Source organism: Rhinopithecus roxellana, chromosome 1, assembly GCF_007565055.1.
Source record: "Rhinopithecus roxellana isolate Shanxi Qingling chromosome 1, ASM756505v1, whole genome shotgun sequence".
Classification (NCBI taxonomy): Eukaryota; Metazoa; Chordata; class Mammalia; order Primates; family Cercopithecidae; genus Rhinopithecus; species Rhinopithecus roxellana.
Window position 1 is genome coordinate 202155095 of NC_044549.1, and position 13574 is coordinate 202168668.

Below are 13574 nucleotides of genomic sequence, written 5' to 3' on the forward strand. Positions count from 1 at the left end.
CTGGTGCTGAATAAATATTTTTCTTAATGACTATTGAGTCCCTGCAATTGCCAGGCACTTGGTGACCTGCAAAAAGAAAGCGTTTTCACACGTGTTCTCAATGAAACCTAATACTCTCTCTCTGAGATACTTCAGTCAGGGTGGGTGTTCGTGTGTGTGTGTGTGTGTGTGTGTGTGTGTGTGTGTGTGTGTGTGTGTGTGTGTTTTATAGAAAGTAAAAAAGTTGGAGATTTGACTTGGCCAAGTTCACACAGCTGGAGGCCTGGGTGGGAAGTCAGTTCTTTTCATCATTTTGACCAGTGTTCTTCCTACCAAAATGAGAAATCTGCGTGGGGAATATGGAGCACACCAGTAATGTGCCTGGGAACTAATCTCAGCCCTGATTCGCCCTGATTCTTCGAACTGCTGTATTACTCACTTTCATCTCTTCATGATTGTTGGCTAAATTTCCCGTTGTTTGATAGCGGAAAACTAGTTCCCGTTCCTTATTGGTTTATACGTATAAAAGGGAACCTTAAGCCACTGACTGAACTGAATGGAGGTAGAATGTATTTTCAATTTGGAAACCTGGTCTTTCCACTACAGAGTCAGAATGAGTATATTGCTAACCTCAAGGACCAACTGCAAGAGATGAAAGCAAAATCCAACTTGGAGAATCGCTACATGAAAACCAATACTGAGCTGCAGATTGCCCAGACCCAGAGAAAGTGTAACAGAACAGAGGAACTCTTGCTGGAAGAGATTGAGGTAATCCCTGGGACATTAGTGAAGAACCCAGGAGATGGCATTTGAGCTGTCACTCCTGATCCTGTCTCAGCTAACAAAGGAGGGAAACGAAGATTTCCCTCCATCTGTCTTGGCAACAGCCCCTCCACTTGCGGTTGAAAATGAAAGCCTAAATGAGGATACACATGTTCCCAAGCAGAGATTCCAACGGGCTGTAGCCTCCTTCTCCCGCCTCATAATGACCTTGAAAATTGGCTGTACTTTCTCTCCTTGGTCACTTCTTCTTATTTTATCAAAACAGTCGCCATTTCTCTAATTATAGGGAGAGGGCAAAACAAGATCCTTAGTTATGGCAGGATTTTGCTGCTGTTTGTTTCATCTAACCAGTACCTTTCACTCCTCCAGTAAGAAATACAACATCTAGAGAGGTGAACTTCATTCAAACCTGAATTTATGGAGATGAGAAGTCACGGTGAAAAATATCAGGAGGAAGAAAGTGGTAGATCTTCTTTGAGGGGAATGCGAAATGGCGCGTACGCGCACACACACACATGCACACACACACACAGCACACACATACGCAAAGCCAGGCGCTAGTCCTAGTTAATCGGAGGGGAGGCAGGAGGATCCTTGAGTTTGAAGCCAGCCTGGGCAACACAGGGAGACTCCCTTCTCTCTCTCTCTCTCTCTCTCTCTCTCTCTCTCTCTCTCTTTCCCTCCCTCACACACACACACACACACACACACACACACAAAGAGCAGCAGGCAGATGGGAAGAGGAAAGAAGGAAGAAACCTCCTTAGACCATGGAATTTGTGTGTGGGAGGACTCCTTGCTCTGAGACTAACATGGCTTAAGGCCACGACAACAGTCTTCCTGGCACTCTGGAATTTCCCTTTTTTAGGCCCCACAGCCTTGTGCCCTTGGAGCACCATTTCTCTCCTTCAGTGAGCACCTCTTTTCAATTCACGGGATTGTACTCCTTTCGTTAGGGACACTAACAGTCTAGACAGTGCCGCGTCATGTGTCTCTGCAGTGTTCGTGAACAGGAATTGCACGAAACTGAATTCCCGGGATCCCAGCTGGTAAAGGAAACCTGAGCTACCGACCAAGCTGCTCCTCTAATCTTGAGAACTTCTGATTCAGAGCCCTGCAGGGAAGACGTGCTGGTGTCTGATTATTGTTCTTACAGAAACTCAGGATGAAAACCGAAGAAGAGGCCCGGATTCATATGGACATTGAAATGTTCCTTAGAAAGGAGCAGCAGGTGAGTCACCAAAACTTTTCTATGCTTTGATTTTTTTAGTACTCTGCTTATACTGAGGAAACAAAAAAAATACTTTGAAGAAAAACCAGCCATCATTCTTTCAGCCTAATGAGCTTGAGCTCACATGTTATCTCAGGGTTATGCATCTGAATAGATATCTTATATAGTTACAATTTGAGAAAGTGCAAGTAAAATTTTGTTTTCTGCTTTTATCATTGAGCTTAGATAAGAAATTTTTTGATTCCTATATTGCTGTATACTCATAATTTTTAAATTATGACTTAATTTATGACAAAATTTATTAAGTCAGATTATGACTTAAAAATTTATGGGCCGGGCACAGTGGCTCACGCCTGTAATCCCAGCACTTTGGGAGTCTGAAGTGGGTGGATCACCTGAGGTCAGGAGTTCGGGACCAGCCTGGCCAACATGGTGAAACCCCTCTCTATTAAAAATACAACAATTAGCCAGGCGTGGTGGTGCACCTGTAATCCCAGCTACTCAGGAGGCTGAGGTGGGAGAATTGCTTGAACCTGGGAGCCAGAGGCTGCAGTGAGCTGAGATCGTGCCACTGTACTCCAGCTGGGCAACAGAGCAAGACCCCGCCTTAAAAAAAAAAGACATAATTTTTAAATTAATTATTTTTAAATTATGACTATATTAAAATGTTTTCCCATTAGTATAGTGGCCAATAAATAAAAAAGAAAAATAAAGGCCAGGTGCGGTGGCTCACGCCTGTAATCTTAGCACTTTGAGAGGCCGAGGCCGGCGGATCACCTGAGGTCAGGAGTTCTAGACCAGCCAGGTCAACATAGTGAAACCCCATCTCTGCTAAAAATACAAAAATTAGCCGGGCATGGTGGTGCACCCCTGTAATCCCAGCTATTCAGGAGACTGAGGCAGAAGAACTGTTTGAACCCGGGAGGCAGAGCTTTCAGTGAGCCGAGATCACACCACTCACTCCCGCCTGGGTGACAAAGCGAGACTTTGTCTCTTAAAAAAAAAAAAAAAAAAAAATTTACTGATTTTTTACCATATAAAAATAACATTCCCAGTTGAGTGAGGATTTTTAAAATGACTCATTGCTTTTCATTTTTTTATGTTATTACAGTTTCTTTATAAAATAATTGAAAATCTTTGTTTAATGTTCCATTGAATGGTTGTGCCATAGTTTGTTACAAATTTTTTTTTTTTAATATTTAGGTTGTTTCCAAAGTTTTATTATAATAAATAATGCACTTATTAAAGCTTTGCCCAAAGAACTATTTTTCTTCATGGCAACTATTTACTAAAAGTAAATCTCAATCATAAGATGATTATTTCAGAGACTGGTATTTTGTGACTTTTGATAAACATTGCTGACTCTCTAATCTGTGCTGCCGTTAGCAGTGTTGCAGGCAGTCATTTCAAGGTCTCTTCAACATTAGTAGCCATTTTAAATATTTTTCAAAGTCTGCTAATTTAATGAGTTGTTTTGTTTTTTTGTTTTTTTTTTTTTTGCTTATTAATAGAAGTGAACATAACATTTTTCTGTGTTTACTCAATTTATTTCTTCTTGTGTGAAATATATATGACAGAAGTGGTTTTAAGAGCATTTTCAATACTAATAGCCAAGCTGGATCTATAATATATCTAAGGTTCGAAGTATGTCTAAGTGTAGCTGGAGTCTTTCTTTACTTTGTTTTTTGGGGTTTTTTTGAGACGCAGTCTTGCTTTACCACCCAGGCTGGAGTGCAGTGGCGTGATCTCGGCTCACTGCAACCTCCGCCTCCTGGGTTCAAGTGATTCTCCTGCCTCAGCCTCCTGAGTAGCTGGGACTACAGGTGCCCGCCACCACGCCTGGCTAATTTTTGTATTTTTAGTAGAGATGGGGTTTCACCATGTTGGCCAGGCTGATCTGGAACTCCTGACCTCAGGTGATCCACCCGACTCAGCCTCCCAAAGTGCTGGGATTACAGGCGTGAGCCACCGCGCCAGCCACCACGCCCAGCCCCAGCTGGAGTCTTTCAAAATATCCCTGTTGGATGAACAAAGAGAAAATTTTCCAGCTTAGTTATAATACAGCGTGCTTTTGGGAAAAGCTAATGAGTTTTCAGTCAGTGATTCCAAATGTGTGGTTAAGGAGGAGAATTTGTAGATGCTATCTCACAGGTCTTTACTGAAAAAAATATCTGGTAGGCTATTAGAATGAGGGTTCTGTAGCCCTGCACTTTCAGAATTATGTATCATGTTACCTGTTTCAAGTGTGAGATACCTGGCAGGTGTTGGATATTTATCAGTGAGTTGGTGGATAAATGGATCACAAAGGGATGACGCCAGAGTTTCTCAGATCTTCAGCCCAATAACACAAGCAATACATAAGTATATATTTTTTTATTTTTTATTTTTTAGGGGCAGGGTCTCTCTCTGCTTCCCAGGCTTCAGTGCAGTGGTGCCATCATAGCTCACTGCAGCCTCAAACTCCTGGGCCCAAGTGATCCTCCCACCTCAGTCTCCTGAGTAGCTGGGACTACAGCTGTGCACCACCATGTCCAGCTACAATGTAAGACAGAAATATGTAAAGAAAGTGAAAGCCCTCTTAAATTACTCCCCTTTCTGAAGGGAAGTTTCTTCCACATGTATTTCTTTTCATATACTTATACCTCAAAACATACATATTTTCAGTGGTTTTCTGTTTTTTGTTTTGTTTTTTGAGACAGAATCTCGCTCTGTCACCCAGGCTGAAGTGCAGTGGCGTGATCTTGGCTCACTGCAACCTCCCCGTCTCCCAGGTTCAAGTGATTCTCCTGCCTCAGCCTCCAGAGTAGCTGGGATTATAGGCACCGGCCACCTTGCCCAGCTAATTTTTGTATTTTTAGTAGAGACGGGGTTTCACCATGTTGGCCAGGCTGGTCTAGAACTCCTGACCTCAAGTGATCTGCCCACTTTGGCCTCCCAAAGTGCTGGGATTACAGGCGTGAGCCACTGAGCCCGGCCTAGTGTTTGTTTTTTACGTAAATTGGATCATACTATATATAATGTTCCAGAACCTGTTTTTTCCTTTTTACATTTACTTTGTTTTTAATGTTTTCTGTAGCAATACAACTGACAGATAATATCTCATAGTCAGAATATACTGAAATTTAGTGAACCATTCTGTCAGTACATTTAGGTGGTTTCAGGTTTTGCTGTGATAACATTACGACGAAACCTTCTTGGTTCTGTCTCTAAGTGTATGGTATTTGGAAAGGCTATTTATTTTGTGTATTGCTGTGGATTCCTTAGACCCTCTAGTGGTTTTCAGTTGATTCATTTGGATTTCCTAGGTGGAAAATCTTATTGCTTGCAAACAATAACACTTCTGTATTTTTCTTTTTATTATTTGTATGTCTATTTTCATTTCATGGCTTATTGTATAGCTGGAAAGCCAGTGTACTTGTTAACTGTAGCAGTGATAATGGGGCACCCTTTCTCTATTGTCGGTTGTTAACACCATTGTTCTGGTGTTTTAGTCAGGATTACACGTGAGTTTGTCATAGTCAAGCTTCTGCTATGCAAGTTAGAGCATTCACAGGGAAAGAACCGGACCCTGAAACGTGGAATGGGAACACCTGCTCGGATTCGGATGAAACCGACAGATCACTTTCAAGCTCCCTCGGCAGTGGAAGTAGTCCACCCTCCTGGGTCTCAGGACACTTCCTTGGCCTGAAAGTCCTGTGATAACTTCGTCTGGGAGGACGCCTTGGAAAGGGATGCTCTTTCCTCAGACCCGGCACAGTCACCCCTGTTGTCACTGGATCCGTAACTAGGGTCAAATCTTAGCATGTTACAGGGGGACATATAACTCAGACAACTAACTCCGAAGGAAATCACTTACACACCAAAAGAATGGTAAGATTTTGCTAATAAATATTGGAAGAAACCTGGGAAACATGTCGAATTGATTCTAAGAGTGTTCGATCCAACAGGGTAGGCTAGAACATTCCATTTGGTTAATTCGTTGATACAGACGCACTTACCTGAGAGTCTAGATGTCGTGGGTTAGCTTGCGCAGCTAGAGGTGATTCAACAGTTGCCTACATTTGATGAGGTGGGGATACCAGAGCTTCCCGGCTATGATTTGGGGGAGACAATCCAGAGACGTAAGGAGACAGGAATGTCACCGTGGATTTATCATGTGTGACTTGCACATCTACCCCCAAACACCCATCCATAACCATGAGAAGGCCCAGAAGACACTTCTTTACTAAGACATTGAGAAACAGAATAGTGAGGGGATCATCTGCATCCCTAAAAGCTCTGTGCTTGCTTTCCTGTGTAGGCAGGTGTGACCCTAAGGATGTTGTCACTGAGATGAGCTTCCTGATATCAGTGGGGTGATGGGGTCCCGAAGTGCCTTAGGATAACTGGGAGCACTTAATTGTCAAAGATAAGGTGGGAACATTTACCACGAAGGGCGGCAGAGACGTAGCGGTAATCAGAATGCCTTTGGCCACAGGGATTCTTGGCAATGGCTAATCAATCATGGTATCTCTAGGAACAAAATTGATGGGCTGCCTACTAAAGTATAACAGAAAAAGAGTCCGGGTCTGGTAGCCAGAACCCTGATTTGAATCACCACAGTAGAGAGTCACGGCTGCTCCCCTAGCTCCTAGGACTGAGTCAATTCACAGCCCCAGGGCCCCTTTATGAACTGGGGTGTAGGTGTGGGGGCATGTCCCCCCGAGGATGAACTCTGCAGCCCTGCTGCAAGTCCCTACTGTAAGTCTCCCTGTAGCTCCTACTCAGAAGACCTGTGTAATTTACAGAGTGACTGTGCACTGGGATGACTGAAGCATTGGCTCTGAACTGATGTTCATCCACAGGGACCCAAAGTGACACCATGGCCACTAGTCAAAATGGGCGGTGATGGTGGCTAGGTGACAGATGGAGCCTGAACTAGCCTGACTGTGAGTCCACCTGTTCCGTGGACCCTCTCTGTCTTTGTTTCCTCCATTACTGAAGCTGTTATTGGACTAGATATACTTGGGGACATTATGATAGTAAGGACCAAGACAAGCTTCTTGAACTTCCCCTCCCTACTAAAACAGAAAACCAGAAGCAGTTCTGCACTCCTGGTGGAACTACAGAGGTTAGCGCCACCATCAAAGACCTGAAGGAAGCAGCAGTGGTGATTCCACATCCCTATTTAACTCAGCCGTCTGGCCTGCGCAGAAGAGGCGTGGATCTTGGAGAGTTATTATGGACTATTGTAGTGACTCCAGTTGCAGCTACTATTTTAAATGTAGTATCTTCCTTGGAGCAAGTCTTCAATGGCCCCTGGTTCTTGGTGTACAGCTGTTAACCTGACCAAAGCTCTGTCTTCAAACTAATTTGAAAGACCACCAGAAGCAGTCTGCTTTTACCTGGCAGGGCCAACAGTACCCCTTCATAGTCTCACATCAGGGCTGTCCGCACTGTTCTCTCCCATAATCTGGTCTGCAGAGATAGTACCCGCTGGACTTTTCACAAAACGTCATAGTCGCTCACTGCATTAATGATGTTATGCTGATTGTATCTGATGAAGAGCAACTAGCAAGGACTTTAGATACCTTAGTAAGAAATATGTGAACTAGAAGGTGAGCGCTTAATTCCATTTCTGATACCAATTATTTATCATTAGTAATCCATTTAGGAGAGAGAAATCATACCAATAATTTAACAGATAAAATCCAACAAAAAGAATCACAAGCTATTCATAAGGGATTGGCTACTCAGAAGGGATAAAAGAGAACTCTAAAGAACATCCTAAGGCCAGGCGTGGTGGCTCATGCCTGTAATCCCAGCACTGTGGGAGGCCAAGGTGGGAGGATTGCTTGAACCCAGGAGTTGGAGACCAATCTGGGAAATATAGTGAGACCTCATCTCTACAAAAAAAAAAAAAAGAAGAAGAAGAAGAGGGAGAGAGGGAGGGAGGAAAGGAAGGAAGGAAGGAAGGAAGGAAGGAAGGGAGGGAGGGAGGGAGGGAGGGAGGGAGGGAGGGAGGGAGGCTGGCCCAGGACAATATCCAAAAAAGAAATAAACTGGAAAGGTGGGGGCGGGAGGGGAAGGAGCCTTCCCAGGGGTAAGATTCAGGCCTCATTGGAGAGGGTATGGCTGTGGCCCACTGGATGGCAGCAGTGTTTGCTGGGTTGCCTTGGGCCAGAGCTGGCTCACAGCTAGCTGGCAGGATAAGGCTGGCAAGCAGGAAACTGTGGACCTTGCTAACTGTTTGTTTGTTTGTTTGTTTGTTTACTAATCTGGATGCGTACTCAATTGGGGGGAAAAAAAGAACAAAACTTTTTTTGTCCATTGAGATATTTTTTCTCCTTTAATATGTTAATAGAGTAGAATACATTGAGAGAGTTGCTGATTTGAGTCATCCTTAAATTCCTGGGATAAACCCCACTAGGTCACAATGCGTTAGGCCAGCAGGAATCCTCCTGCGTGGTCTCCGTACAACGTGTGGGTGGACAAGTGCCACCGGGTGTCCCCGCACATGCCGCTGGCGACAGGAAACGGGGCGCCCTCCTGTCGCGCCTCCACCGCCCTCTACTGACGCAGCTTAGCATTTTGTCAGCGGGCAAGAAAAACGTTCCTAGCAAGCATCCACCTTCACCAAGAAAGGTGAATTTGGAGCTGACGGGCAATAAATTGTAATTGGCACAAATGAGTTTTTCTTTAAATTATCAAGTGTGAGGTTTACTCTGTAGGTTTCTGGTAGACAAGCTTTATCAACTTCAGGAAGTATCTTTTTGTTCTTGTTAAAAGTTTGTTTTTCTCAACAAAATGAGTACTTGATTTTGAGATGGATTTTTTTTCATTAATTGAGATGATATCGTTTTAATATGTTAATAAAGTGAAATACATTAATAGATTTGCTGATGTTGGGTCATCTTCAAATTCTTGGGGTAAACCTTACCCGATTATAGTGTGTTGTTCCTTTTTTTTTTTTTTTTTTCTTGAAATGGAGTTTTGCTCTTGTCACCCAGGCTGGAGTGCAGTGGTGCAATCTCGGCTCGGTGCAACTTCTGCCTCCCGAGTTCAAGCGATTCTCCTGCCTCAGCCTCCCGAGTAGCTGGGATTACAGGCGCCCACCACCATGCCCGGGTAATTTTGTATTTTTTTAGTGGAGACAGGGTTTTCTCCATGTTGGCCAGGCTGGTCTCGAACTCCTGACTTCAGCTCATCCACCTGCCTTGGCGTCCCAAAGTGCTGGGATTACAGGCGTGAGCCACCGTGCCCAGCCTGTTATTCCTTTAATAGACTGCTAAAAAACTGATTTATAGACTTAAAACATTTTTTTGTATTTTGAGCTTTTTTTTTTAATTTTTAATTTTTGTGGGTACATAGTAGGTGTATACACTTATGGAGTGCATGACGTACTTTGATGCAGGTGTGTGATGCGTCGGAGTCACATCAGGGGAAATGGGGTATCCGTCACCGTCAGCCTTTATCCTTTGTGTTACAAATGATCTAGTTATACTCGTTTGGTTCTTTTTAAATTTACAATTAAAGTATTGACTATGGTGACCCTGTTTTGCTACTAAATACTGGGTCTTATTCATTCTTTCTACTTTTTTGTACACATTAATCATCTCCACGTCCTCCCCATCCCCCACTACCTTCCCAGCCTCTGGTAATCACCCTTTCACTCTCGATCTCCATGAGTTCAATTGTTTTCATTTTTAGCTCTCACAAAGAAGAACACGTGAAGTTTGTCTTTCTGTGCCTGGCTTATTTCACTTAACGTAATGACCTCAGTTCCATCTATATTGTTGCAAATGACACAATCTCATTCTGGGCTGAATAGAACGCCATTGCTTATATGTCCCACCTTTTTAAGTTATTTATTTATTTATTTATTTATTTATTTATTTATTTATTTATTCCTTTTTGAGAGGGAGCCTTGTTCTGTTGCCCATGATCTTGGCTCACTGCAACCTCTGCCTCCCAGTTCAAGCAATTCTCCTGTCTCAGCCTCCTGAGTAGCTGGGATTACAGGCACCCACCACTACGCCTGGCTAATTTTTGTATTTTGGTAGAGACGGGGTTTCTCCATGTTGGTCAGGCTGGTCTCGAACTTCTGACCCCAAGTGATCCACCCACCTTGGCCTCCCAAAGTGCTGGGATTACAGGCGTGAGCCCCCGCGCCCGGCCCCACCTTTTTTTTTATCCATTCATCTGTTGGTAGACACTTACATTGCTTCCAAATCTTGGCTATTGTGAACAGTGCTGCAATAAACATAGGAGTGCAGACATCTCTTCAACATCTAATTTCCTTTCTTTTGGGTATACACCTGGCAGTGGGAGTGCTGGATCATATGGTAGCTCTATTTTTAGTTTTTTGAAGATCCTCCAAACTGTTCTCCATAGTGGTTGTGCTAATTGACGTTTCCACCAACCCACACCGTACAAGGATTCCTTTTTCTCCACATCCTTCCCAGCATTTGTTATTGTCTTCTTTTAGATAAACGCCATTTTAACTGGGGTGAGATGATGTCTCATAGCTTTGATTTGCATTTCTCTGATGATTAGTGATGTTGAGCACCTTTTTATGTGTCTGTTTGATGTTTGTATGTCTTCTTTTGAGAAATGTCTATTCAGATCTTTGGCCCTTTTAAAATACATATATATATATAGAGAGAGAGAGAGAGAGAGAGAGAGACGAGGTCTCACTATGTTGCCTAGGCTGGCCTTGAACTCCTGAGCTCAAGCAATCCATCCTCTAGCCTAGGCCTCCCAAAGTGCTGGGATTATAGGTATGAGTGATTACACTCGGTCCTTTTGGCCCATTTTTCACATTATTAGATTTTTTCCTATAGACTTGTTTGAACTCCTTATATATTCTGTTTATTAAACCCTTGTCATATAGGTAGTTTGCAATTATTTTCTCCAGTTCTGTGGGTTGTCTTTTCACTTTGTTGATTGTCTTGTTTGCTATGCAGAAGCTTTTTATTTTCTTTCTTTTTTTGGCACAGTCTTGCTCTGTCGCCCAAGCTGGAGTGTAGTGGCACAATCTTGGCTGACTGCAACCTCCACCTCCTGGGTTCAAGCGATTCTCGTGCCGCAGCCTCCTGAGTAGCCGGGACTACAGGAGTGAACTGCCATGCCCAGCTAATTTTTGTATTTTTAGTAGAGGTGGAGTTTCACCATGTTGGCCTTGAAGTCCTGGCCTCAAGTGATCCACCCGCCTCAGCTTCCCATAGTGCTGGGATTACAGGCGTGAGCAACTGCACCTGGCCTGTGCAGAAGCTTTTTAACTTGATATGATCCATTTGTTCATTTTTGCTTTGGTTGCCTGTGCTTGTGGGGTATTACTCAAGAAATCTTCGCCCAGTCCAATGTCTTGAAGAGTTTCCCCAGCGTTTTCTTTTAGTAGTTTCAGTTTGAGGTCTTAAATTTAAATCTTTAATCAATTTTGATTTAATTTTTGTAAATGCTGAGAGATAACTGTCTAGTTTCATTCTTCTGCATATGGATATCCAGTTTTCCCAGCATCATTCATTGAAAGGACTATCTTTTCCCCAGTGTTTGTTCTTGGTACCTTTGTCAAAAGTGAATTCACTATAGATTTATTGATTTGCTTCCGGGTTCTCTATTCTGTTCCATTGGTCTATGTGTCTGTTTTTATTCCAGTGCCATGCTGTTTTGGTTACTATAGCTCTGTAGTATAATTTGAAATCAGGTAATGTGATTCTTCCAGTTTATTTTTACTCAGGATAGCTTTGGCTATTCTGGGTCTCTTGTGGTTCCATATCAATTTTAGGATTGTTTTTCTATTGCTGTGGAGAATGTCATTGGTATTTTGATAAGGAGTGCATTGAATCTGTGGATTGCTTTGGGTAGTAATGTACATTTTAACAATATTGATTCTTCTAATCCATGAACATAGAATATCTTTCCATTTCTTTTATCATTTTTTCTTTTGTCCTCCCTGTGTATTTTCAAATAGCCTATCTTCAAGCTCACAAATTCTTTCTTCTGCTTGATCACTTCTGCTCTTGAGACTCTGATGCCTTGTTAAGTATGTCAGTTGCATTTTTCAACTCAAGAATTTCTGTTTCTTTTTAATTATTTCAATCTCTGTTAAATTTATCTGATAGATTTCTGAATTCTTTCTCTGTGTTATCTTGATTTTCTTTGAGTTTCCTCAAAATGGCTATTTTGAATTTTCTGTCTGAAACGTCATATATCTTTGTTTCTCCAGGATTAGTCCCTGGTGCCTTATTTCATTTGTTTGGTGAGGTCATGTTTTCCTGGATGGTCTTGATGCTTCTGGATGTTCATTGGTGTATGGGCATTGAAGAGTTACGTATTCATTGTAGTCCTTGCAGTCTGGGTTTATTTGTACTCATCCTTGTGAAGGCTTTCTAGGTATATGAAGGGACTTGAGTGTTGTGATCTAAGCTGTACCTCATTAGGGAACACTCCAAGCCCATAATTCTGTGGTTCATGCAGACTTGTAGAGGTATCACCTTGGTGGTCTTAGATAAGATCCAGAAGAATTTTCTGGATTGCCAGGGAGAGACTCTTGTTCTTTTTCCTTACTTTCTCCGAGAGTCTCTCACTCTTTGCTGAGCTGCCTGGAGCTGAGAATGGGGTGACACAAGCCCCCTGGTGACCACCACCACTGGGACTGTGCTGGGTCAGACCTGAAGCCAGCATAGCACCTGGTCTCACCTAAGGCCTGCTGTAACCACTACCTGGCTACCGCCTATGTTTGCTCAAGGCCCTAGGACTCTACAATCAGCAGGTGGCAAAGTCAGCCAGGCTTGTGCCTTCCCTTCAGAGTGGCGAGTCCCCCCAGGCCCTGGGCGGGTCCAGAGATGCTGTCTGGGAGCCAAGGGCTGGAATCAAAAACCTTAGAAGTCTACCTTGTGCTCTAAGCTCCTGCAGCTAAGCTGGCCTTCAAGCCACAAGACAAAGTCCTTCCTACTCTTCCATCTGCTTTCCACATGCAGAGGAGCCTCTGCTCATGGCCATGACCACCACAGGCCCATGGAGAGTGCCGCCAGGCTACTACTGATGTTCACCTAAAGGCCCAAGGACTCTTCAGTCAGCTTGTGGTGAATGCTGCCAGGCCTGGGACTTACTCTTCAGGGGAGTGGGCTACTCTCTTGCCCAGAGCAGGACCAGAAATACCATCCAAGAGTCAAAGCCTTGGGCCGGGGGCGGTGGCTCATGCCTATAATCCCAGCACTTTGGGAGGCTGAGGGGGGTGGATCACCTGAGGTCACAAGTTTGAGACCAACCTGGCTAACATGGTAAAACCCCGTCTCTACTAAAAATACAAACATTAGCCAGGCATGGTGGCAGGTGCCTGTAATGCCAGCTACTTGGAGGCTGAGGCAGGAGAATTGCTTGAACCCCAGAGGTGGAGGTTGCAGTGAGCCAAGATCATGCCACTGCACTCCAACCTGGGTAACAGAGTGAGACTCCATTTCAAAAAAAAAAGCGTCAAGGCCTGAACTGGGGACTCCAAGAGCCTCTTGGTGCTCTACCCCATGGCAGTTGAGGTGGCACCTAAGGTGTAAGACAGAGTCCTCTTTTACTTTTTCCTCTGCTTTGTTCAAGTAGGAGT

General features: G+C 43.6%; 1 protein-coding gene across 2 annotated transcripts in view; it reads left to right on the top strand.

Annotated features, from left to right (window-relative positions):
• IQCG (IQ motif containing G) overlaps window positions 1-13574 on the top strand; it is a 66882-nt gene that overhangs the window by 44372 nt on the left and 8936 nt on the right. Inside the window, exons 8-9 of one of the 2 annotated variants that reach the window (XM_010381228.2) lie at window positions 586-747; window positions 1919-1993. In XM_010381228.2, the coding sequence (XP_010379530.2) occupies window positions 586-747; window positions 1919-1993 (237 nt within the window). Of the gene's footprint in view, window positions 1-585; window positions 907-1918; window positions 1994-13574 lie in introns of those variants that run through there. The other variant, XM_030936661.1, reaches the window with a different exon arrangement.